Consider the following 26,777-nt stretch of genomic DNA (forward strand, 5'->3'; position numbering starts at 1 on the left):
ATAGTTTCCTAATGTCTACATATGGGCTCTTCTCTCTTAACTTGTGGGTGAAGAGTTAGTGGGTTGGGGATGAAGATGTGGAAGGTAATGTTGAAGACACACACACATATAAATTTTTCCTTTGTTCTCTTTCTGTCTTCTGTGCTTGCTATCCTGTTTCTCTCTCTCCTTTTTCTGCCAAATTTCTCTTGCATGTTTTTGTACTAACTGTATCCTTTTCTAAACCACCTACTTACACCATAACTGCATTGTTTTCTATCCTCATGAATATTAAACCTGTACTTTCAGAGGTACCCCTTTCTCCTGCAGTACAAATCTGTGGTCTTTTTTTTTCCCTTTTATTTTATTTCTTTTCAGTGTTCCAGCATTCATTGTTTAGGCATGACACCCAAGGGCTCCACGCAATACATGCCCTCCATAATACCAATACCCACCACCAGGCTTACCCAACTCCCCCACCCCCTACCCTCCAAGACCCTCAGTTTGTTTCTCAAGGTTCCCAGTCTCTCATGGTTTGACTCCCCCAGATATCCCCCAACACTTCTCTGCTCCATCTCCCAGTGTCCTTCGTATTATTCCTTATGCTCCACAAGTAAGTGAAACCATATGATTATTGATTTTCTCTGATTGACTTACTTCACTCAGCATAATCTCCTCCAGTCCTGTCCATGTTGATAGAAACGTTGGGTATTCATCTTTGCCGATGGAGGCATAATACTCCGTTGTATATATGCACCATATCTTCTAAATTACTTTTCTATATTATTTGACATGACCACCTTTTTTGTGTACAGTGTCTAATTCTTTCTGATAATTCTTTATTCTTTATTTTCCTTAGCTTAAGGATAGGTCCTTGATCCCCTCTGATTCTTCAGAAATCTTACTCACTTTTGTGATTTAGACCTAACATATATATGCTGATGACTTTGTTTTTAGTTATCCTCTCACTTGAATTCCATCTACCTTATTAGATAGTTCATAATAAAATTATTTTTATATGCATATCATATATCTATTAAGAGATCAGGCTTCACAATATGCAGTTGCTATTAAAAACTATCAAATATTGGCAGTTTCATATAGTTCTACCTAATATAAAGACCTGATTTTAGTAATTTCTTGTTTATATGTACATTTAATATTGCAGAACCTTTTGATGGAACAAATACAGCCAGAGCTGTGCATGAAAAGCAGAAATTTGACATGATCAAGGATCAGTTTTTGAAGGTAAATTATGCTTCAGATTAACTCTAGAAACATTAGTGAATAGTATGGTTTGAAAATGAAAAAAATATTTATAATAGGACAGAGTAGCCTTGGTTTCTGTGTTAAGAAATCATTAGTGTGGCACAATAGGGAATTTATTACTTGATAGATAGGTATGCTTTTCCTTCAGAGAAATCTGTTTTCGTTCACATGGCTTTCGCTTTGATGGAAGTAAGCATTTCCTTAGTGAGCCAGTTAAGCTCCCAGAATGAGTGAGTGAAATCTGTTGGACTAATTTCTCTCCTTAAAATTTCAGGGAACTTAGTGTAGCTTTAGAAAAGAGCTGATGTTCCATGATTTTTCTTCTGCATACCCCACTGTAACAGTGAATTTGAGCATCTTTTTATCTTTGCTTATATTTTGAGAAAGTAAAAAAAAAAAAAAAAATCAATGTATGTATTTGTATACACACATTTTGTGTATATACACTTCAGCCATATGTATATAAACTGTTGTTTATTGCTTAGCTCTTTAGTCCATAGTGTGAATTGATTCCTCAGCAGTTTTGTTAGGTGTGGTTTCTGTCTTCAAGGAGTTCCACAGTACAGTGTAGAAACACATCGATGGAAATATACACTATGAGACATATAGGAAAGAATGCTTCATGAGGAAAAAGATCAGCGAACTATGAAGGTCATTTCAGAGGAATACTTTCTCATTAGACATACAAGTGGACTTTATTTTGGTGATAATTAAAAATGCAAGTGTATCATATTATAAGCTGTCCTTCCGTATTAGGCCCTCTTGGTTTGTCAGCCAGATTAGAAAATTTAAAATTAATGGAATTCTGCAGGGCAAAACAAATATCCAAGAGGGAATATTTTTGTCTATCATAACAAATTGAGAACTCAAAAATAGCACTGCTGTATTGTTGATGTGTAAGCTTTCATTATGATGGGTGAGCTTTCATTTAGGGTTGCTTAGCTATAAAACCAATACTTTCAGTCAGTTGAACAACTGAAGTGTGAATAAACTATGAAGATACGCAGTCAGCAAGTAGTGAGCCAGAGTTTTAGCCTGTGAATAAGAATTTCAGTTTTTTCTATTTTTCTTTTCCAAGTTACATTTACTCTTCTTTTTCAAAAGTATAAAGTGGTTTATTAGAGATTTACTCTTTCCATAATACTATTTTTGATTAGAAAAGCTTACTAGGTGCAAACTAGTCAACCAAATAATTAATTTTCTCACACCTTCTCAGACCCAGAGGTTTTGTCTAGATTACCTTGTTGTTATAGATGAAATAGTTTAAATCTGTGAATAAATGTTAAAATTGTCAGTTATATCTTTTTGTACCACCTCTCTGTCCATTTCTTCTTCAATGAATTGGAATCACACAGGTATAGCGTTTTAAAATGACATTTTCTTTTCTGATGACAGAAATAAACTTGGAAGATAAAAACACGAAGAAAAAAATTACCCCAATTTTACCCCCAAATTACCCCAATTTTACCACAGAACCACTGTTAACATTCTCTTTTCAGTCTTTTGTTCCACTTATATTTTATGTTTTAAGAATGAGGAAAAAGATCAGCGAACTATGAAGGTCATTTCAGAGGAATACTTTCTCATTAGACATACAAGTGGACTTTATTTTGGTGATAATTAAAAATGCAAGTGTATCATATTATAAGCTGTCCTTCCGTATTAGGCCCTCTTGGTTAACCACTGTTAACATTCTCTTTTCAGTCTTTTGTTCCACTTATATTTTATGTTTTAAGAATGATTTTTCTTTCTCTCAGTCTTGGCACAGATTGAAAAACAAGAGAGATTTGAACAGTATACTACCTTTAAGAGCTCCAGTCCTGAAAAGATAACTGGCCTCTATTTCTTAATAAAATCTTCTGAGAAATAAAGAACAATGGTAACATCATAATGCATTTTGTTTACCTCCATCATGGTTTCTTTTTAATTGTTCTTGTTTTCATGTTTTATTTTTAAGAGGACATACTTATATAAAGATTGCATATTTTATTATGACATTTCCTAATAAAACCCTTTGATTTAAAGATGTATTTTTGAAAATGTTTACATTGATTAGTAATATTATGGCATGACTTTTCAGGAGATCAGATAAAATATTTTTTTGGGGAATTATCTGAACAAATAAAAGTCTTTTGATAAAACTTCAATTAACATACCACATGCTAATACTGAAGAGATGTGTGGAATTTTGGAAAGGGACTGATTAATACATATTTAACCTATAACATACAATAGATAGTTTGTTGCCTGTCTGTTCTAGTAAAGTGAAGATTCAAGCCAGTTATTCAGTTACTTGAAGCAAAATGAAATCTCTTATTTCACTGAAATCATTGCAGAGGGGTGAAATACTGGACAATTGCCTTAAGTCTTCACTTGACTCACCAGGATAGACTGAGGCTTCGGGTGTGTCTGTATTAGCATTTCATTAGTACCTCACGTATTTTTGATGTACTCTTTACTTTAAAGTAAAGTAATAAGAGCACTAACTCTGTATTGTTCAGCAGTTAGTAAATTGTTTTAAAGAATTAGTTCATTGTAGACATCTTGAAAAGATTATAAGTCCCCTGTGCTTTATGATAGTTTAGTGCATTGTGCACTTTTACTTTATTTCATGTTTTCTTGCCTTTTATTTTCCCTGTGACATGAAGCAACAGAAACTGAAAGATCAAAGTTGAGATTATATCCTATTGACAGTATCAGACTTTTTCTGTATACAATTATAGGATTGTAATCTAAACTGGAATTTTTAGGCAGTAAGCCACTATGAAATGTTTTAGGTAAGACATAAAATTATTATAAATAAAAGCTTAATGTTTGTAAAGATGACTTTTTTAGTATTTTTTTCCCATATGAAGAAGTAGTGGTGGCTGGTAAAAGAAAAGCTACAGTGTTTATTAAGGTTTTTTTGGTTGATGTAAATATTTGTAAATTGGTCAGTGCCTGTACATTTAAATATGAAAAATAATCTTGAAAACAATTTTAACTTTTTCAGAAAGACTATGTACAACTTCTTTTACACCTGCTGTAGTACAATTTGTACCTCTAATGTATTTAGGTTTTTTGCAGACCAATTCAAATGCTAAGACTTTTGCTTTTCTTTGACTTGTAAAGGTGCATATTTTCATTTTCTTCTTTAAGTTTAAATTTTTGTACGATGTCATATGGAATAAAGTTTATATATAGAAATTGTTTTCATGGTTTTTTTTTTTTCTGTGCTAGTCTTTACTTTTGTGATGAGATTGAGGTTGTAGTTACCATCTAGAACTAAGTGAATCTGACTTTTATGCTTGTTGATATAGATTATACAGATAATCTTGGATTTGAGTTCATTCTTGGTTAAGCCAGCTAGCTGCATCAGTACCCTATTTCTCTGGCATTATTAGGAATGAAGCTTTCCACATAGGTGAATTTTTTAGATTACTCATGTTTAACATTTTTGAAGCAGTTGAGCTTTACATTACACATCAGTTCCTTTTGGGGGGAAATTTTCCTAAAATATACACTGTGCAACTTTATCAGAATTATTGAGTATAATTAATATTCTAGTGATGACTCGATATCATCATTAAAAGCAATAAAAAACACTCCTCATACTCTGGTAATACTGTGTAGCTCTCAGGGATATGTAAGCATGTAGGGTATTCTGCCTCTACAGTATTGGGACTTTTCCTAAGAAAGCCCTAACATTCATTTACAGTGGTATGGACTCTTATTGTCACTGTTTTTTCAGTGCTTAGTGGCATGCTTCCCCCCATCATCTTACTGCTGCTATTTTTTAGCTGTCTTGCTATAACACATAAAGAAGTTAATGTTAATAAATTTATACCCATTTCTAAATCAATAGACTGGAGCCTAAGATTATGTACCTTGTGGTAGACAAATATGTCAGATAAGTGGGCTATTAATATATGAGGAAATTTTTTAGACGCTTAAATTATTTTCAGTTTGAATTACTTATTTGTGCGGTGAATAATACATTTACTGTTTGTACTGATGTGGCCATTTCTATATATTTGCATGCATTGTTAAGAAGGTAGTGTTTAAAAAGTTAAAAATATGTAATCTGTACTACAGTTCTAAATTTTGGATTGGCTTGAACTAGGATCTTTGCAAATAAATCTCAACTTAAATTAGTGTTTCCAAGAAATTTTGAGTTAAATGGAAGGAATATACAGCAGCTTCCTGTAGTTTTGATTAGTGTTTAACAGGTTCCCACAACGATTGAATTCTTTTTGTCCTAGGTGAGCAGTCATTTGGGATTACTAGTGGGATAAGCCTAGCTCATGTTAAGATAACTTGTTGAGCCTGGTTTAATGAACTGGAAGACTGGACTCCTCTGTCTTCCCTTCTCATACACACCAGCCAATACTTTTGTACTGTATCTGAACTATCTGCAGTTCTTTGCTCACAGACTTAACGTACACATGCAAGCTAGTGTAACTGGTGAACTTATGTTCATCATATTTAGTAATTGTGAATAGGATTTACTATAATTAAAAATAAATGTTAGCTATTCTAGCCATGAAATCATTCTCATATAAATATATCTCTACCTGTTCTATGTACTGAGCAGGTCTGGTCCTGTTTTCTTGAGGCAACATTGTCTACTCTCTGCCAAGCACGTTGCTTGCTTCTGGGCTTGTAAGAGATGGGGATGGTGTGGAAAAAGATGAGTAACAAATTTATATAGTGTACTGAGGCAAAAAAACACAAACATGATTTGAATATAGGATAATGGAACCCAAAAGGGGTATTGAACCTAACCTGGGCTTTTTCAGAGAAAGGTGTGATCTTTGGATCAATGGAGAGTCACCAGGTAAATTAAGGTTGGAAAAACCTTTCAGGCAGAAGGAACTGTGTAAATAAAGGCACAATGGTGTGACTTGATAAATGTTGGGAATCCTGACTTCTAAAGAAGAAACCAGACTAATGTGGGCTGTTGTTACCCAGTGTTCATCTTTCTGAGGAGCTTGGGCTTTAGTCCTTGAGCATAGGGAAGCCATTGAGGGCTTTTAAGCACTGGGCAGGCTCTGATCCAACCCAAGGTCTGGGGCCTTTGAGTCAAGTTTCAGACAGAACTTAGACTTTGGCCAAAGTGAGGAAAATTATTTCTCTTGAAGGTTTTTGGGGGAGATTAAAAAAAAAAAAATGCCGTGGCTGCATAGTCTACAGTCCACTAAAGAAGAGAATATACAATTAATTGATTTGCAGACACAAAAGGAGACCAAAATAAGGAACAAAGGTTGAAAACTGCGCTTTGAAAATGGCAGACCTTGATTTGTTTCCCGTTGGACCACTTACACTAGGCAAGAGACCTTGAGCCAGTTGGCTTGTCAAGCTCTTCTGAGCCTCAGTTTTCTGATCTCGAAAACCAGGGTTGCAGTTAAACGTACCACAGCAGAATTGTGAGGGGGTCATGAAAGGGAGACCGTTAGCAGAGTGCCTGCACTAACAAGCGCTCTGCTCAGTAAGGAGTAGTTACTTGTTTGGGATGAAGGGGCCATCAAGTAGCTGGGCACCAAATACACAACCTAGCAAAGCCACATTGGAGGGAAGAGAGGCGGGGTCTGGGTGCCTTTCCTCCTTTCAGCTCCCTGGTGCCGCTGGAGCCTGCCGCCGCTTCTTGGTGAACAAGAGTTGCCCCAAGGGCCGCCGGGGATTAGCCTCAACTAGGGCGGGGAGGGCCGCGTGGGGGAAGTTGGCAGACGCGGGGGAAGAGGAGAACTCGCTGAGCCCGGGCCCCATAAGCTCGGTGGCGAAACTTTGACGCCTTCTATTTAAAGTCTCGGGGCTAGCCCGCCCCCGGGGACGGGAACCCGAGCCGCCCGCTGGGGCAGGGCAGGGCCGGGCCGGGGCTAGAGACGCAGTCAGAGGGAGAACACCAGGCGCGCGCGGGCGGCTCCGGCTCCAGCTCCAGCTCCGGCTCCGGCTCCGGCCCGGCAGAGGCACGATGGCGAGCACCGACAGCACCTACGCCGCGGAGAGCCCCCTCGGCTCCGACGGGGACGAGGAGGCCCCCCGAAGGCTGGAGAGCGACGAGGAGTCGGAGAGCGAAGAGGACGAGACGGCCGCGGAGTCGGAGGAGGAGCCGGACGCCAGGTAGCGTGCGCCACTCTCCTCAGGCCACGGCCCGAGCGCTCGACCTGCCGCCGGCCAGGAAAAGCGGCCTCTAGGGCAAGTGCTTCGCAGGGAGACGCCGCACGCCTTTTTCTTTTTTCAGCGCTAGCGAGCATTTCCTCCCGGCTAAGCACTTTCTCTCAAGCGGTGTTGCCTTGGTAAGAAACTTGAAGGTGAAGGTGCTTGCTGTCAGCTGGAGTGACAGGCCCGCCTGCAGCAGCAAAGTTCATTACCGCCCCCTTCCTCCTCTTCCCCCCTCCCCCCTCCGCCCAGCAACTTGTGACTTGGTGCTCTTGTTTATCACTGGGGATTTACTTAGGGTCCTGCCTAACTGCAAAAATGTGCTGAACCGCTTACACTGGGCCCAAGGTCTAGGAACAATCTTAAAAGTCTGAGCGGGAAGAGAAGGGGATATGAGGTGGGGGTGGAGAGGGAGAAGGCTGCTCTAGAGCCTTCAGATGACTGACTGGAGGTCTCTGGCAACCTGGACTGGGTCGCTTGTAAGAGGCCTTTAATTTGGTACAGAGGCTCGTAAATTACTTGGAGAAAAACACGAGTTTCAATAACCCCTCTTCTTAAAATCCTGCTTTTTTTTTGCTCCAAATATCAATGTTTCAATGAATGGGATTACAATTAGGCAATACTGTATAAAAATACGAGTCTCCTACCTCTTCCATCTCCCAGCCTTCATATAGGCCCTAAAATGAGAATAGTAGGACTCATCTCCTATTTGGATTTGTTTCTACTTTCCCACGTTCTCTTTGGGGTACATCTATTAATATCAGTAGAATGGCTTTGTAGGTGACAGAAGAATGTGCAACATTTCAGAATGCCCCTCTTACTCAAAAGTTCTGTGCAACCAAAGCCCGCAGAGCTGAAGTTGAAATAGCCCAAAGAGTACCTACCACTGATCAAGAGGAAGGTCAGTCAGTTTAGAACTCTGGAATGTTGGTCCCGTATCTTTATATATATATATTTAATTTTATTTATTTATTTGACAGGCAGAGATCACAAGTAGGCAGAGAGGCAGACAGAGAGAGAGGGAAGCAGGCTCCCCGCTGAGCAGAGAACCTGATGCGGGACTCGATTCCAGGATCCTGAGATCATGACCTGAGCCAAAGGCAGAGGCTCAACCCACTGAGCCACCCAGGCGCCCTTGTTGGTCCCATATTTACCTCATAACTGCCAAGTGGGAAGCAGGCACATACCTGCCCTAAAGGATTTTATGGAAGAAGTTAAGAGAGCAAATGGGGAGCATGAGTCTCTCTGCTACATAAATGAGAGCGGCGGAGGGAGGAAGATCGTGTATACCGCGGAAGCTCAGAGGAGAGTATGTAGATCTATGAGCGCTTCGGCCGTGGGCATGACCGGGCTTTAGGGAGTAGTCAGGAGATGCGGAAAGGAAAAGGGGAAGAGAAGATACCTGTGGGAAATGGAACAGGAAGTCATGACCTGTGATTCCTGGACAATACAGAGAAGGGAAATCTGTCAGTCCCAGCCTTTATAACCTTTCCCACTTAATGGTGTTCAGTATCCTTGTATCCTTGCCCAACCAAAATTTACCACCTAGAGAATTTGAAAACTCATTTACTCTAAAATGGGAGCAGCTGACAGTGATTCAAAGCACCAGGCTGAGGTTGCATTGCCCTTTGACAAAGGTCAGGATCTTCAGGTGAAAAATAGGATTTATCTGCAGTAAATTTCAGCTTGCTCTGACTACAGATGGTAAGGTGGATATCAGGGCAAGAGTCAGAATTAGTTGAGTGAGGGCAACCAGAGAGAATAGGGTTGGGAGTGGAGGTATTGTTAATTTTTTAAATTTTTTGGATTTGACGACATGGGTAACAAGAAATCAGTAAATTTGGGAGCAAGATTTAGGAATACAGACTGAAGTTATGGAAGGGTTACTGACAGCTGATTGAAAAGTTGGTTTTGGAAGGACTCAGATCAGGGAGACAGTAGCAAAGAGAAAGAAAGATGTATAGGGATTGAACCATGGTGAGGGCCAGAGGAAAGGAGATGGGAACCATAGCTAGAGATAAAGAGATGTCAGTGGGCAGGATGTCTCAGGGAATTTTTCCTACCTTGAAATGTTGTCAGAAATCAAACTATTTTGTTGTGTGTAAGTTTACAAATATGGCCTAAAGTTCTTTTTTTTCCCCCCTGAGGCTAGAGGTGTGAACTTAGAATATTCTCTAAAGGATGGGAGGTAAGAATGCTGTTCCATCATTCTTAACCCCTTCCTCTTGGCTATTCCACCAAAGTTGTACAGTTTTAAGAGAGTCCACTCATTCTGTGCCAGTCTTAGTGCTAAATGTTCACGGATGTTTTCTCATTTAAACCCTCCCAGCAACATTATTCGATGACTGTCCTTTTATAGATGAGGAAACTGAGGCTTTATATAATTTACTGATGGTATGAGACATATACTGATGGTGTAAGAACCTGAAGGTTAGGGGTGCCTGGGTGGCTTAGTTGGTTAAGCGTCTGCCTTTGGCTCAGGTCATGATCCCAGAGTTCTGGGATCGAGCCCCGCATCTAGCTCCTTCCTTAGTGGGAAGCCTGCTTCTCTGTCTCCCTCTGCCTGCTGCTCCCCCTGCTTGTGCTCACTCTCTCTGTGTCAAATAAATTAAAAAAAAAAAAAAAAAAAAAAAAAAAAGAACCTGGAGGTGAACTTGGGTTTGCTTCCTCCAGGCCACTGCTGGACTTTCATTACCTCCCTTCCTTTGCAGGAGAGAGACCCTTACTGTAGGTGAACCTAGAATAGTCTCAACTAGCTTCTACCTTGAAAAATTGGTAGACCTCATCTCTTTGAATAATAGTGGGAGATTTCCCCCATCTTGGATGGAAAAGTTGGTTGCATTTTCTTGAGGTTGGAACCATTCTCAGAAGTTAAATTACAAACTGTCTTTTTTTTTTTTTTTAACTAAGAGGCAGTTAATAGTAAATAAATAGAAATAGCCTAATAGTAACAGAATGATTGATTACTGTGTCAACTTTATGTGATATTACTAAGCCATTATTAAAATGCTGTTTATGAAGATTTCTAACAACGTGGGAAGTATGTATATTGAATATGAAAGAAGTCTTCATTTTATAATTTAGAATGATCTCACTATAAAATACGAATTAGAAAAAGGCCTAAAATGTTAGTAAAGTTTCATAAAAGGTTAATAAAGGTTAACATAATAAAGAACATAATAAAGGTTATGGTAAGTTTTATTAACCTTAAGTTTAAAAAAGGTTAATAGTAGCTGTCTCTGAGTGATGGGATAATGGTTGACTAAAATTTTTTTAAAAATCTGTATTTTTTGACTTTTCTATAATGAACAGGTAGTGCATTTTATTACCAGAAAAATGAACTTAAAAATTCAGAAGGCACAATGTAATCTTCTTGTAAACCTTTCTTTACACTTTCAGGAATGGTAGATGAAATTATCTGTAGTGACCTTTCTAAATCAAGGAAAAAAATTCTCTTTAATTATAACACCCTTACACATGCCATTGCTTGCATTGAATCAGGGAACTACCCTCCTGATGTATTATTTAGTGATACGAGTATGATATATCGCATGAAGAAGCCCGAGTGAACCTATCAGCCATTCTATCATGGGCAAATTCCCTTTTTTCTCAGAGCCTCAATTTTCTCATCTGTAAAACGGTAGTAATAATTCCTAATTTATAAGGTTGTCATAGGATTAAATGAACTGTGTGAATATGTGTAAGAGTACTTGCTTTTAGTAAGTTCCCGATGAGTTTTAGTTTCTTACCTCTCTTCAGATGAACCATTACTGGCAGCCAAGCTTTATCTTCTGCCCACCTTCATCAGTGAGGGGAGAGTAAAAGTCTCACATTTTAACATGAGTCATGATCCTGTTTCACTTTGGCTTTTCTATTTTCATTCATTTACTGAACATTCACAGAATGCCTACTAATTGCCATGGGCCATGCAAGGTTACTAAGGAAACAAAAATTACTAAGAATCCATTACTGTTACAGTTCACATTCTCATTGGAGAAACAGAAAAACACAATTATATCATTAACTGTTATAGGAGATTTAAGGGAAAAAGTTCTGTGGGAAGTACCTGAAAGTAGGGATCAAGTCTTGGGATCCATTGTCCCTGGAAGGATTGGAGAAGGCTTCCTCAGGGGTCTTTGGAGCAGGCTATCCAATCATAATGAGGTGCCTAGAAAGCTAATAGTTTGTGAATATTAGAGAAGGATTTTTGCGTTGCTAAATCTTTATACAAAAGCTAGATGTAGAGAGCAACTCTATAGAACCCACAGGATTTTTGAGCTGGGAGAAGCTTTAGAAGCATCCTTTCCTAGCCAGTCCTTTTGCATTTTCTGAAACTGAATGTCAGGGGACATTTGTTCAAAGTCACACAGGTTTTTAGTGGTAGAACTAGGACTAGATCCAGAGGCCTCAGCTCCAATCTGATGTTCATTAGTTTATTCATTCAACAAATATTTATTGAATAAAGTGCCCGACACTTTGCAGGCACAAAGGATATGGCAGTGAACAAAATGAACAAAGTTTCTTCCTACCTGCGAGTGACTTTCCAGTTCAGGGAAACAAACAAACAAATAAATATCTCCTATGCCAAGAGGCAATAAATAATAGGAGGACACATACAGCAGGATAAGGGTTATGCTGTTTTGGATACATTGGTGAAGAAGGCCTCTCTGAGAAGGTCACACATGAGCAGAAAAGGAAGGAACGAGTGTTCTAAGAAAAGGGAAGAGCGGTTCCAAGGGCACTGAGGCAGGAACACGTGGGGCTTGTTTGAGGACACGAGGAGGTCAGGTTGCTGGAGCAGAGTAAATAAGGGGGAGAGTGGTGGGAGGGGAACCCAAGAGGGAGTTGGGTTGCAGATCAGGTAGGGCTTTCTAGACCCTGGTAAGGACTTCACATTTCATTCTGAGTAGAATAGGAAGCTGTATTCAGTTTACCATATCACTCAAGCTTTAAAACAAACAAGAAAAACATGGTGATCGCAGTATTTCATTCAACAGTAAGGGCCTATATGTGCATGTATTCATTAGTAATTACTGGACGCAGACTGTGTGCCAAACACTGTGGTCTCCTATAATGGAGGGAGCTATGTAAATTGGCACTCATTATTTTTACATTTTTCTGACTGGAGACCAGTGAAGCCTGACCCTTTTAGTCTTTCTGACCAATCCCTTAGGAATTTTTCAGTATTTTTGCTTGCAATCATTTTCTGTTGTTCAGTTTTAATTTCTCTATTTAAGCACAGAGGATTTTTGCCATAGCACTACCCAAAACTTAAAATCATCTTGAATTGCAGTTTTACCAGTGCCTGTAGAAATAGGTCTGTCTGAGCTGATAGGAGTCAAATTATTAGTGACATTTACATTTACCTAATCATCATAAGAAACAAAACTTTTGGAAGGTGAAGGGAGCTTGTAAGGGGTTTTTGTTATTAGTAGGGAGCACTCTGTTTCCATATGTCTATTTATAGGCTGTCTCCCACTGCTGTGCTTATCCAGGTGTTTTGACAAGTGTGTTATTTGAGCCAGCCCTCTTTTGAGGTCAGTGGAAAGAGCTGAGGTGGGAGGGGTGACTGCTCAGGATGCCAGAGACTGAGGGAGGAGAGAGTATAAAACAGGCCCTTGGAGCCAGAAACTGAAGAGCTATTTAAATATTGGCTGCATGGGTATTACATGCCCTTGGTTAGACTTTGACTCAGTGTAGGGAATGCAGCAAGAGTTGGATTTTTTTTTTTTTTTAAACAACAAACCCACTAATGTGTGGAACATAGGGATTATGACTATAGAATTTTGCAAATATGGAAGAAATGTGTCTTCTATTTCCTGGATAGTCGGAACCCAGGCTTAATGAAAACCTTGACTCAATTCAGACAATATAACCAAATTCCCCTTCCTACCAAGAAAATGTAGAGAACCAGGCATAAGAGACTGGATGTGGAGTAATCTTTGGCTTAGGTCAGCATTATCCAATGAAAATATAATGTGAGCCACATGTGCAATTTAAAATTTTCTAATAGCCACACTAAAAGACGTAAAAACAAAGAGAGAGAAATTAATTTTAATAACTTAATTTAACCTCGTATCTGAAGTATTATCATTTCAACCTGTAATCAGTCTAAAAATTATTAATGGGCTGCTTTATATGTATTTATGCCGTCTTTGAAATTTGAAGTGTATTTCACTTTTCAGTGCATCTTGATTCCTCCCTCACAGCTCCATTTCAAATACTCAGTAGCCACATGGGTCTACTGGGACCATATGAGACAATGCATGCCTGATGATACCTAGACGTTCATTAGCTTCACTGGAATCCATAGGCCTTTTCCTGAAGATGTATATGCCAGGCCCTGTGCTAGGCACCAGGAGCATGAAGGTGATTGGGTGGCAAGGTTGCTTCTCTCAAGGAGCTCAGTCTGGCACGGGGAAGCAGTTGACTCCAACATAATGTCATACGCATTACACTAAGGATATTAACAAAGGAATAGAGAAAAGACATATATTCTTCTTCTTCTTCTTCTTCTTCTTCTTTTTTTTTTTTTTTTAAGGTTTTATTTATTCATTTGAGAGCAACCGAGCACAAGCCAGGGGAAGGGCAGAAGGAGAGGGAGAAGCCGACTCTGCTGAGCAGGGAGTCCGATGTGGGCTGCAGTCCCAGGACCCCAGGGATCATGACCTCGGCCAAAGGCAGACACTTAACTGACTGAACCACCCAGGCACCCAAGACATACATTCTTCTTAAAATTAGATTAGAAAAGTTTTGCGGAGGTAATACAGCAGCTGGGCAGAAAGATATTTCAGACACAATATGTTTAGGTATTCCTTTAGCTCCTTGTTCCAGCTCTTGTGCTGCTAATTGCAGTTCCGTCTAAGCTTTCTTCTCTTCTAGAAGCCCTCAGGATTTCGAGGCTTGAGAATGTTGAATGAATAAGTGAATGGCAAGAATAACAACAAATGAATAAGCAAGTGAATTGTCAAATCATCCCGATTCCTGTGAGAAGCAAATTTAGTTGGGAGGTTGAACCCCTTAGACCAGGGAGAATTTTGGTGTCATTCATTTAGGGGAACTGACAATGTCCAGTGACTCTGGAAACACAGTAGCTTGGAGGGGACAGTGTGATAAGTACAGAGGGATTGTTCAATTAGGATGTCTGCGGTCATCATTCCCACCTTCTGTGACTTGTTGGAACACTTCCCCTAGACTGATCCTTGAGCCAGATCATAGATGGAAGGATAAGAATAGGCTTTGCTTTTTGTCCAGGGAAAAGTCCTCTATTAGGGCAACTGGAGTGTATTCAGTTCCAAAATTCCATATCCTAATCTGATAAAGTCCAAGATATGTGGGAAGATTAATTGATGCTACTGTTGTCTACCAAACTGAATGCTCCAGACCTTCTTATGGAGCCGTTAATATGTTTTCTTAGTTTGGTGATGCTTCTCTTTAAAAAAAAATTCAGGGGCACTGGGGTGGCTCAGTGGGTTAAAGCCTCTGCCTTTGGCTCAGGTCATGATCTCAGGGTCCTGGGATCGAGCCCCGCATTGGGAATCTCTGCTCAGCAGGGAGTCTGCTTCCTCCTCTCTCTGCCTGCCTCTCTGCCTACTTGTGATCTCTGTCTGTCAAATAAATAATAAAATCTTTAAAAAAAATTCACATGATGCTAAACAAATTTATGTTTACCACAAATTTCATCTAAATGGCTGATTTCAGTAGGGCACTTAAAATTGTCGATTTGTAAATAAGATTAATTTCTTCCTGTTATGACTTTTTAAAATTAACATTTGTTAAATGGAGCATAGGGGGCCAGATGGTGAGCCATTGTTCTTCAAAAGGCCACAAGAGAAATCACAGTAGAGAAGTTTATTACTCCAAGACCTGGAGGAAGTACATGGCGTAGCTCAAGGGGCCACACAGGGAGGTCAAGGCGGAGGGCAGAGAGGAGGTCAAGACCTGGGACATAGGCCTTTATTAGGGTCCATGAGTGGAAGATTTTGGGGCTTCCTGGGTTAAGACTGGATCAGTTAATTCAAACTAAAATGAGTGTGGTTTCAGTAAGCTTCATGAGGTTCTTATCTGAGGGGCACGCAGCGGAGAGGCATTGAGGGGGGGACATTGTTGATCACAAGAACTGTTGGGGAAGTCATATCAGGAACTTCCTGGGTCATGTGACTCTTCAGACAGTTACCCAGGGCATGTGCCAGCATGAGGGAGGCTGCTGTCTCTTCAAGGCTCTTGCAGGTCACTTAGCCAAACAAAATGGATGCTGAGACAGCAATACCTGGGAGTGACTTAGCCAAGCTCATGACACCTTCAATTTCAGAAATGTACCTACTATAAGAAAAGGGGCACATTCTGCAAATATTTATTAAGAAACTACACAAAGTGAGTGAACCAAACAGAATCCCTAACCTTTAGAGTTCAGTTTCTGGAGAGGGCAGACAGTAAACATAATCTCATGTGCAATTAGTCGAAGTGAACACACTGGTAAAATGAACTGGGCCTGGAGAACTGAGGTGAGGGTCTACTAGGACCCTGGCCCATCAAGTCTCAGAGCCTTAAGCTTCCCTCCTCATTTCCCTTTGAGTTTTGTGTCAGTCTCTGGGTCCATCTGGCTAGCCCTTCTCTCTCTGCCTGCAGAAGAAGGTTTCACTGTTCTGGGTCCAAGTCTGGCAGGAAAGCCTGGCTGCTGATGGCACTTCCCTGGAAGGGGCCTTAGCATCATTTCCCTGAGTTACGTTGCTGGTGAGCGAGCAGAGACCCAGAAAAGAGAAGGGAAACCAGTATTTACTCAAGGAATTAGCGAGTCTATTCCTTGCACTGTCACTTGTTATTTTGAGTTATTTTCATAGTAACTGTATGATGTAAGCATTGTTTCCATCTCTGTTTTATGGGAAGAGAAAATGGAGGCTTAGCAGTACTGAGTAATTTATCTAATGTCAGGCAGCTGGAAAAATGTGCTAGGATTCTAGCCCTAGTCTAATGGCAGAGTTAGTGCTAGAATGGTCATGAGTTCAGGGCCCACCTCAGGATTTTATATATGTGTACACAGTATACACAATCTGGTCTTTATTAGCCAATTTCTTACTTTTTCACTTGAGTGTAAAATTACTTTAAAAAAATTTGAATTTCAGTTTGCTTCTAATTTCAAAAGCAAAGCATAAAAGATCCAGAAAATCTACCTAGTAGCAAATTCTGAGCAGCATCTTAGCATATTAAATTTCCTAGGGTGTAATGGGGAGAGAAGATCTTATGTTTAAAAATAGACATTAGGCAATCTCGTGTGATTGAATTTTCATAAGGTCAAACAGTAACACCAAAATAACTGCTCTACTTGTTCTGTGGGATCATATGATAAATGTTCAATAGGTATTTACTCTTTAAAATTCAGATCCTTTGTTTAAAAGAATTTTTGGATTTAGCATGGTACACTTCAAAGTTTGCTTTTCTAGTGTGTGTTTGTTTTCAGGAGACAATGAGGAGAAGAATGAGACTGCTGTGGTCTTTGTCTCCTCTTAGAGTTTTTTGGATCTCCAAGAAGGGCTTCAGGAAATTCCCTCTTCATCCAGCACCATTTGGGGCATAAACCAGGTTATAATGGAAAAACACATAATAGGATTGAAAAGACCTGGATTATCATCCTGGTTCTGTACTTGCTGTGTGACTTGGTGTAAGACATTTAATCTCTCTGTGTTGAGTGTGGCATAGACCTGTGTTGCATAGACCTCAAGGCCCTGCCTGACCTGCTTACCTCTCGCAGCTCCTCTCACACTCTTCTGTGATGTTCACAACCCCCACTGGCTTTTTTCAGAACCTCCAGTGTGCTCAGCCTATTCCTGCATGCTTGTCTTTGACTTGCTCTTTTCTCTCTCTCTGGTGCTTCTTCCCCAGACCTGCTCTCTAGGTGTCAGTACCGATGATGAGAGACTTTCCTCAGCCATTCTGCCCATCAGGCCCTCTTCTTAACTTTCACTATTACACTATTCACGATTTCAGATTGCTCTTCATAGCACCATCACTATCTGAAACGGTGGGTTTTGTTTGTTTGTTTGTTTATTCATTGTTTATTGCCACCACTAGAGGGAAGCTCCATGAGGGCAGGGACCTTGCTTTGCTTCTCTGCTGCGTCTCCAGCAGCTAGGACACAGGGTCTGGTGCACAGTAGGTGCTTAAGAAATGGTTGTCAAATGGATAAGTGGTTGGAGCTCACCATGAAACATTTCATCCCAGGGTCTCAGGTTTCCTTCTCTCAGATCAACGTTGCTTATACCATCACCGTCTCAAATCATTTTGTTCCTGGTGCCAAGACAAGGGCGCAGAGAATGAGAACTTACAAGAGGTCTTTGGATTTGGCAAAAGGCCAGCCACATAGAGAGAAATTAAGGACAGAAGTGCTCACACCTTTGAGAGGGTTGAAAGTTTAAACCTGTCAGCATCTGGTTTAGATTGGATTCCCTTTTGAACAAACCCCTCCAATACTGGACCTAAGACACTCTCCTGGGATTAGGGGGCATCAGAAAGAGGAAAGTGGGTGCTTAGGAGTGAGAGGGCACCAACGGCCCTTTAGAGCTACAGTTGCGGTCCTGCTGAGAGGAATGAGGGAAGACTATTACCTAGGACACTGCAGAACAACTTTCTTGATGCCCTCGGCCTCAGATCACTTATAACTCTGGGACAGAGGAATAATCTTATTTCCCTGAGAATCCAGGATGCAAAAGGAGGAGTGGGAAGAAAGCATACACAAAGTTGGCAGTGTTGATATATGAACTGAAACTGCCCAATAACAAAATGTGTAGTTAAATCGGCTGATAGAATTAGGACTCCAACTCCATTTATATACTTGGCTGGAAGAAAATCCCTGGATACCAACCCAGGTTGACGGGCAATGCAGGTCACACAGCCTTTGTGGACCAAGGCGGAGAGAGGACTGCCAGCAGCAGAAAACTGGGGCCCTACCATCTGAATAACTTTCAACAATCAATGGCCTACTTAATCTTAGAGTAGAATGGCAAGAAATGGCAACCATTTCTTAGAGTTTTCTTTCCATTTCTCTTTGCTCCAGTTCTTACCTGATACTCAAACTGCCAGAGTTTCCACTTGTCCTAAGTTCCCCTGGACTGAGTTTGCAGAGCTTAAGAGTTGAGAATCACAAATTTAGAAAGCCAGTCTTCCAAACAGTTTTCCATTTGCCAGTAAGGTTTTATGTGAGTTCTTTTCTCTAGGTGAGGAGAGCTGCCTTGGGTTCTAGTCTGCATCTGTCAGGTTTTAAGTTGTAATAGAGGCTAACTGTGACCTATTTAAGCACAAAATGATTGTATTCACAGAATACTGGTAGTTTAGAGACTCATGAGAAGTGTGGAAAAGAGGAATTAGATAGCCAGGAACAACCATTAAAACCATGCCTCAAAACTGGTCTGGTGAACTATAGAACTCAATCATAAAAAGATAAATATCCCAAATTTAAAATGGGCAAAGTATCTGAACAGGCAGTTCTCCAAAGAAGATAGACAGATGTCCAATGAGCACATGAAAAAATGTTCAGTATCATTAGCCATCATGGAAATGCAAATCAAAACCACAGGATACCACTTCACAGCTACTAAGGTAACTCTAACCAAAAAGACAGTAATAGGTACTGATGAAGATAACAGGAAAATCAGACCCTCATACACCACAGGTGGGAATGTAAAATGGTTACAACTGCTTTGGAAAACAATCTGGTAGTTCCTTTAACAGCTAAACATTGAATTACCATGTGACCCAGCAATCTATTCCTAGGTACATACCCAAGAGAAATGAACAGATCTGTCTGCATAAAGCTTGTTCACAAGTGTTCATAGCAGCATATTCATAATAACCAAAAAGTGGAAATGACTGAAATGTCCATCAACTAATGAATGGATAAAGAGAATATAATACATTCATACATGGGACATTATTTGGCCATAAAAAGAAATAAAGTACTGATTTATGCTACATCATGGATGAACCTTGAAAACAATACGTTTAGAGAAAGAAGACAGACATAAAGGACTACATATTGCCCATTTCCACATTTACGCAAGGTCCAGAAGAAGCAAATCTGTAGAGAGGGAAAAAGTTGGTTAGTGGTTGCCTAGAGGTGCACAGGAGATGGTGAGAGGATTGGAGGAGGATGCTTAAGGAGTGTGGAATGTATTTTTTTGATGATAAGAATGTTCTATAATTAATGGTGATGATTTGTTGCTCAACTCTGTGAATATACTAAAAACCAATGAATTGTACACTTTAAAAAATTTTTTTAAAAGATTTTACTTATTTGACACAGAGAAATCACAAGTAGGCAGAGAGGCAGGCAGAGAGAGAGAGGATGAAGCAGGCTCCCTGCGGAGCAGAGAGCTCGACAAGAGGCTCGATCCTAGGACCCTGGGATCATGACCTGAGCCGAAGGCAGAGGCTTTAACCAACTGAGCCACCCAGGTGCCCCTGAACTGTACACTTTAAATGGGTAATTTGTATGGCATGTGAATTTTATCTCAATAAACCTGTGTTTTAGAAAAAGTTCTTGGGTAAGGTAATGGTTGCCATCACTCCCGGGCACTAGATATCACCATCTGTACTGTTGCCACACCCATACCAGCAAGTCGGAATTACAACGGCAGCCTATGCTACCCCAGAGAGAATGAGGATCTCTTCCATGTCGTTTCTTCATCAGTGGCTCTCAAGGCAGTCTGGAATGGATGTGAAGAGCATTACGGGGAGAATATCTGGCATGGCCCCCTCCAGGACCCGCAAGGTGAAGGGTTTGCCAAATGGGAGGAGAGGTCAGATGTCTACTGGAACAGCATGAGGCCCTGGACAAGGCTTTCTTCAGGTTTTGCTACCTGATCCTCAGAACTTTTAATACTTAGTGTGGTAGATTTTGCTTTTTCTATGGATGTGTAACACTTTTTAAAACAATGGAACAAACCAGCTGGTTATTATTTCCATAAAGACTTTAACTGGAGATGCAACACAGAGCAATGAACAAATATAACCATAGAACATTGAGTTAACTTTTCCCCATGAAATATCACCTTAATTTAACTATCACTGTTTATTCTAGCTTTGATTTTCCATTTTATGATAAAAACAAATCTTTAACTTAGGCCTCAACATGAGCTGTCATGTACATCTTGATATCTCTGCTTTGAGGTTTCCAGGCTCTATGGAAATCTCCTATCTGTTTGCATTATTAGAAAGTTAATTGCCTTTTAATTATTTAAGTCCTATATGCCTAGGTCAATCCTCCTTTGGAGATTTATGCTCCAGCTCACAAGGGGGGCTACTTCGACCCTGGTCAGGGGGTGAAATGAGACTCAAGTAGTATCATATGGTCTTTTCTGCTAACTTGGAAATGGAGACAAACTTTCTATTTAGCTAGTTTTAGAAACAAAAGGTTTGGGGGGACAGGTCTCATTTTTTTTGGAGATCTACTCCATTTTATTTTGATCTTTACAGTAGTATTTTGTGGGTACACTGAGTGGCTTAGTCATTTGAGCATCTGTTTTCAGCTCAGGTCATAATCTTTGGGTCCTGTGATCAAGCCCCACATCGGGCTCCCTGCTCAGTGGGAAACCTACTTCTCCCTCTCCCTTTGCCTCTGTGATCTTTTATGCTCTCATTCTCAAATAAATAAATAGGTAAATAAATAAAGTCTTTTAAAAAATAATATTTTGGATAGAATACTGGTTTTTCTGTTTTTAAAAAAATTGTTAGCTAATTTTTTTTTTTGGTCGAAAAAATTCTAAATTTACTTCTGCAACCTGTCCAAGAAGAACATTAGCTAAAATTGCTGAGCATAACTTCGTGTCTGGGTTAGTACCCAGAAAAAAAAAAAAAAAAAAAAAGTGCTCTTTAAAGCTAACTAAAGGCTATCTGTCAAGGCAGGGAGTCTGAAATATAGAAGATGGGTGGAGAGGAGATCCTATAGAGACGGGAAGGGTAGAACTGTGAATGTGGGATTACTCAAGTGAGCTTCTAAAACTGTAAAACAATCCACCCAAAATAGAGCACATATAAGGAATGCCTCTGCTCCAGAATTCTGCGAGCATACCTTATTTTTTACGCAGGGGTAAGAGAGTGAAAGCCATTTGACTCTATTTGTCACTGGGGGAAGGCCTCCGTCCTTCATCAAGGCAGTTCATGCCATCTGCCAGAGGTGAGGTTGTAATGTTCTTCCTGCCCCTTTCTCTTTGTTTTTTGAAATACAGAGGTTGAGAGAGGGAGAAGCAATAAAATACCTTTCCAGAAAGCTAGGATTCTGTTTTTGTTTTTGGTTTATTTCTTAATCTCCCTGGGAAATAATTGAACTCCAAGCAGTTGTGTAGACTCTGGGACTGAAGGTGCAGGTTGGGGGCAGCCCTATTGAGCCATGGGCGGGAGAAACTGAGGAAGCTATCTATGCTAAAGACAGTCTCTGTCTAGAGACAGAGAAACAAGATGCCTCGTGATTTTCTTCCGTCCTCTTCCCTCTGAGGCCTGGAGACATCTGCCCTTGGATTCCATGAGAAATCTCTATTTCCTTAAGTGCCCCTTCGCCCCAACTTGAGTTAGCTTGAGGGCATTTGTTCTTAACACCAAGAGTGCTTTAATCTCTCTTTAGTATTTCTTTCTTTTTAAAGATTTTATTTATTCATTTGAGAGAGAGAGAGACAGAGCACAAGCAAGGGGAGAAGGCAGAGGGAGAGGGAGAAGCGGACTCCCCACTGAACGGGGAGCCCTGTGTGGAGCTCGATTCCAGGACCCTGAGATCATGACCTGAGCCTAAGGCAGACACTTCACCATTTGAGCCACCTAGGGGCCCCTCTCCTTAACATTTCTATCAGATACTTTTTCTCCTGGAGTTCTTGGCTATACATGTGCCATTCCTCAGGGCTAGCCAAAAGAACTTCCTTAAGGTGGAGTCATGCCCCACATTTCCCGAAATACTTTTCTCTTCCAATAAGGAATCTTTTGGACGTCAACAGTTACAATATTGAACCCAAACTGCCATTCCACTTCATCACCATAACTGATTGCCAGCAAATATTTCAAAGCCTGTTTTAGATCAGGAAGAACTCATCCTTCTCATTCCCGTGCCTCCCTATTGCAAATATTTTAAACTCTGTGGAACATAGCATTATGGACCTGAAGAGAGCTTTATGGTGACCTAACATGGACTTTAGCAGATACCATCCAGGCGCTGGTAGCTAAAAGTTCACGATCAATCTCAGTTTGATTTCAAGAATCAGAGTCCCAGACTTCTTTGGATCTCTCCCGGAGTTGTTAAAGCCTTAGGACTCGAGGTTCTCCAGGATGTAATGGTGAGAGTGGCAGGACCTCTTAGAACCACAGAGTCTGAAAGACATGGGTGTGTGTGGGAACAAATGAAACTATGAGTGCACCAGGGTGTCATGTGCCCCTGGAAGAGAGGAGAGTGAGAATGGGTGTCCGTTCCCCTCCCCTCCTCTCAGTAGGATCATCAGGACCTCTTGACCTGAGCAGGTTCATGGGCTCCTGCTGCTGGCCAGCAGTGCTGCTCCCCATTGATGGCTTCTTCTCCACACCTTTATTGGGGTGTACTGCCAGATGCACAAGTTAACTCTCTTTGTTTGGTGTTTCGTTTTACTTTTCTTTTTTTTTTTTAATTTTAAGATTTAAAAAAAAAAACTTTTATTTATTTGACAGACAGAGATCACAAATAGGTAGAGAGGCAGGCAGAGAGAGAGAGAGGAGGAAGCAGGCTCCCGGCCGAGCAGAGAGCCCGATGTGGGACTCGATCCCAGAACCCTGAGATCATGACCTGAGCTGAAGGCAGAGGCTTAACCCACTGAGCCACCCAGGCGCCCTCATTTTACTTTTGAGTTAAAGTTGGGAGTGAATGTCAGTCTGCTCTGTACCGAGCTCACTACTGTCTTTCTCTCATTTCCTCAGTTGGGTGGCCAGGAAATGTCAAAATTTTGTTAGAAATGTATTTGAATACATCTCAGGGTCACATTAAAATACCCTGTCCTAAATCCCCACTACAGTAATTGTGAGCTTTGAACCCCAATAGGGTCAAAAATGATGTTCCCGCCACCCCTGGGATGTACAGTTAGGAAGTTCTCTCAGTGCAGTTTGGTGAATGGCTTTTCTCTGAATTCAGGTTTCAACATGATTGTGGCATCTGGCAGTAAAAAGGATTTCATTCTTTCTCTTGTTTAGAGACTGTGTGTAATTTGTCTTTGGAATACACAGCATATACTCATAGATGTTGACTGAGAGAATGAGTAAGGATTGAGCAATACAGGGAAGAATAACCAGAAAACTCACATTTGTTTAGTTACACTTTCCTGATGTAATCATTGTTAGAGAGATACCTTCTCTCTTAATGACCATGTTCTGAGTAAATCAAAGTGGATCTATAGATCCTCAAAGTCTGGGCTTTACAAGGTGAAGTTAACATTGGAAAGGAGAAGGCAAAGAACAAACCTATGGAACATTGGCTATTTGCCAAGTATTGTACGAAGCATTTTACATGTGTCATTGCAGCACAGCTGCCATAGAAAGTACATCCTAGTCTCCCTGTTAACTGAGGATGACCTTCAAGCTCAGGAAAGGAAGGGGAAATAATATGCCCAAGTTCACACAACTAGGTTGTGGTGAAGCCAGGATTTAAATGTAGATCTCTCTGAGGTAAAAAATGTTATTTCCACCATTACTCCATCTGTCTGTATCCCATGGGCTCAGTGCTGTGGTAGATGCTAAGGTAACAAGACATGGTTTCTGTTGAAGAAACTTGTTGTCAAGTAGAAGACCCACGGTAAATAATAATTGTAATAATGCAAAATAACAATGAATAAACATTGTGGTAGAGTTATCAGAGAAGTGAGAATTCCAGTAGATCTCAAGTACTGTGTTTCATCTGAGAGAGTGAGCTCACTAACAACTAGCTCAGTCACATTGTGATTTTCTAAAAACAACTTTCAAGACAGGCTCAAACGGTACCCAGGGTTGATAAAAGTGTGGGTAAGGATGGAAGGCTCTTGTACAGGCTACTGATAGGAATGCAAACTGATAATAAACCTTTCTGGAGGGGAAATTGGCAACATGCATAAAAATCCTGAAAAATGGGCGCCTGGGAGTCTCAGTCCTTAAGCGTCTGCCTTTGGCTCAGGTCATGATCCCAGGGTTGTGGGATCAAGCCCCACATCGGGCTTGCTCACCTGGGAGCCTGCTTCTCCCTCCACCCTGCACTGCTTACGCACTGCTTACTTCTCTCTTATCTCTCTGTCAAATAAATGAATAAAGTCTTATTTTAAAAAATCCTGAAAAAATTAAGTTTGACCCTCAAATTCCCAGGGTTTTATTCTAAGAAAATAAATGTGCAGAAAGAGGTATATATGAGGGTGTTTGTCATAACATTTTTTTAAATAATAGTAAAAACTTAGAAATAGTGTAAATATTGACAGTAGGGTATGGGGTAAAGTGTTCTAGATGGTGATAGAATGCAGTGTTAAATATTAAATATGAAGTGATAGACCAGTAATAGCTCTCAAAGTTTGATCTCCTCTCAGGGTGTCCTCAAGATTAAAACTATTTCCATTGTAATACTAGCAGGTCTGCAGTCTGCATTTGCCACTTTCACTCTTTCATTAAAGTATAGAGTAGGAGAAGTCCATTGGATTTTTTTTTTTTTTTTTAAGATTTCACATTGCAACTAATCTTTAAAACACTACCACTTGTCAAGTTTAGTGTGGTATAAAGAAAAACACCCACAGTAATCTGAAAGTCACTCCTCCCTTTTTCAAGTACCTATGAGAGGCTAGATTTTCTTCATATACTTTTTGTTTGTTTGTTTTTTAGTAGGCTCCACACCCAGCATGAGCTTGGATTCACGACCCTGAGATTAAGGATCACATCCCCCTTCTTCATATTTTGCTGTTAAGAGAACGTATCTCCATTTTGAATGCAGAAGCAGATAAGAGAATTCAGCTGCCTTCTGTTAAGCCAAACATTTAAATTATATGTAAAACTCTAAAATAATGTTACTTTTCTCACTAACTGTTTTTGTTTGTTTGTCTTGGAAAATAGAATTAGGTTTTGTGAAATATATTATGGATGTTGACATGTAAGCATTACTTTATTTTAAAATGAATTAGCAAAACTTTAAAATTTTTGTTTTAATTGCTAATACTATAAAAATCAAAAGTACAATCCACAAAAACAAAAGCTTTTTGAAGTCCTCAATAATTTTTAAGAGGATAAAGCAGTTTTGAGACCAAAAACATTGAGAATAGCTATTGGAACAGAATAATAGCATGGGAGAATGTTTAGAATATATTTTTAAAAATTTAAAAAGCACATTACAACATACCATTTGTGAAAAAAAAATTTTTTTTAAAAAGGACGTCTTTGGGTAGAACAAGAATGAAAGAAATCCACCAGTATATTGAAAGTAGTCATCTTTGAGTGTTGGGATTATTGATCATTTTAATTTTTTTTGTTCTTTTCTGTTTTCTCACATTTCTCACAGTGAAATTTATGAGTGACAATTAGGAAAAATTCTTATTTTTAAAACAACATTAAAATCTTGACTCTTGATTTCAGCTCAGGTCATGATCTCAGCTTCCTGGGACTGAGCCTCATGTCTCAGCAGGGAGTCTGCTCCCCCTCATACTGCCCCTCCCCCTACTTTTTCCTTCTTTCAGATAAGTAAATAAATCTTTAATTTTTTTTTTTACTTTTCACCTGAATTCAAATGAGGAATAGGGAGAAAAGTGTTGCCTTTACTATGCTTTTTAAAACATTGTGCTAGATCTCATAAATACAATTTTTTAAAATTTTCTTGATTTTTTGGTTTTCTTTGTGGGTGATGAATAAGAGAATGTTATGGGAAATTCATCTTAATCTTTAGAACTGCTAAAGATGTCTAAGTGCTTTAAATTCTTTAAAAAATGATTCAGGGGATACAGAGTTTTACCTTAAATCTATTTATCCCAACATGGTCCCCCATAAAAACAAATTAAACTATTGAATCTATTTTTGCTGGCTTCCACTTTTGAGATTTTACAGTCAGAAATGAAAAGACTAGAGCAAGCTACTGGCAAGTTATTCCTAGTGTATTAATTTTATTTAATCTCTGTCTCTTTCTCTCTTTGGAATTTAAGAGACTTCCTTTCATGATGTTGCTTTTAATATCTGCATTATTATATAGGTAAAATGTTTTTTTTTTCTAGCAGTGGTGTTTGGACCTGATGATGGGATCATCAGCTAGGTAAAGGTGATCTCATTGTGTGGCCAGTGGTATCTCTGTGAGGTTCCTCCAAACAGGCCCAGGAGAGCCACCCTCTATCCCCCAGCCTCTCTGCTGGTACATGGAAGGTCTCTCTGGAAACTTCAGGGCCAGACGTTTCTCACCCATA

The 26,777-nt window shown here is 39.9% G+C and overlaps 2 protein-coding genes across 9 annotated transcripts in view; both read left to right on the top strand.

The window, feature by feature from the left end:
* Positions 1-4,434, top strand: part of TENT2 (terminal nucleotidyltransferase 2) — a 69,359-nt gene extending 64,925 nt beyond the window's left edge. For all 7 annotated transcript variants that reach the window (XM_059175325.1, XM_059175324.1, XM_059175330.1 and 4 more), the window contains 2 exons: positions 1,148-1,227; positions 3,006-4,434. In XM_059175325.1, the coding sequence (XP_059031308.1) occupies positions 1,148-1,227; positions 3,006-3,080 (155 nt within the window). In that variant the 3' untranslated portion in view covers positions 3,081-4,434. The remainder of the gene's footprint in view (positions 1-1,147; positions 1,228-3,005) is intronic.
* A 2,541-nt stretch (positions 4,435-6,975) lies between these two features.
* The window catches only part of CMYA5 (cardiomyopathy associated 5), an 89,047-nt gene continuing 69,245 nt past the window's right edge, over positions 6,976-26,777 (top strand). Inside the window, exon 1 of one of the 2 annotated variants that reach the window (XR_009354037.1) lies at positions 6,976-7,347. Coding sequence is in view for 1 of the 2 variants with exons in the window: in XM_059175332.1 (XP_059031315.1) it covers positions 7,199-7,347 (149 nt within the window). In the remaining variant the exon portion in view is untranslated. The remainder of the gene's footprint in view (positions 7,348-26,777) is intronic. The other variant, XM_059175332.1, reaches the window with a different exon arrangement.

Source organism: Mustela lutreola, chromosome 5, assembly GCF_030435805.1.
Source record: "Mustela lutreola isolate mMusLut2 chromosome 5, mMusLut2.pri, whole genome shotgun sequence".
In the NCBI taxonomy this organism is placed as follows: Eukaryota; Metazoa; Chordata; class Mammalia; order Carnivora; family Mustelidae; genus Mustela; species Mustela lutreola.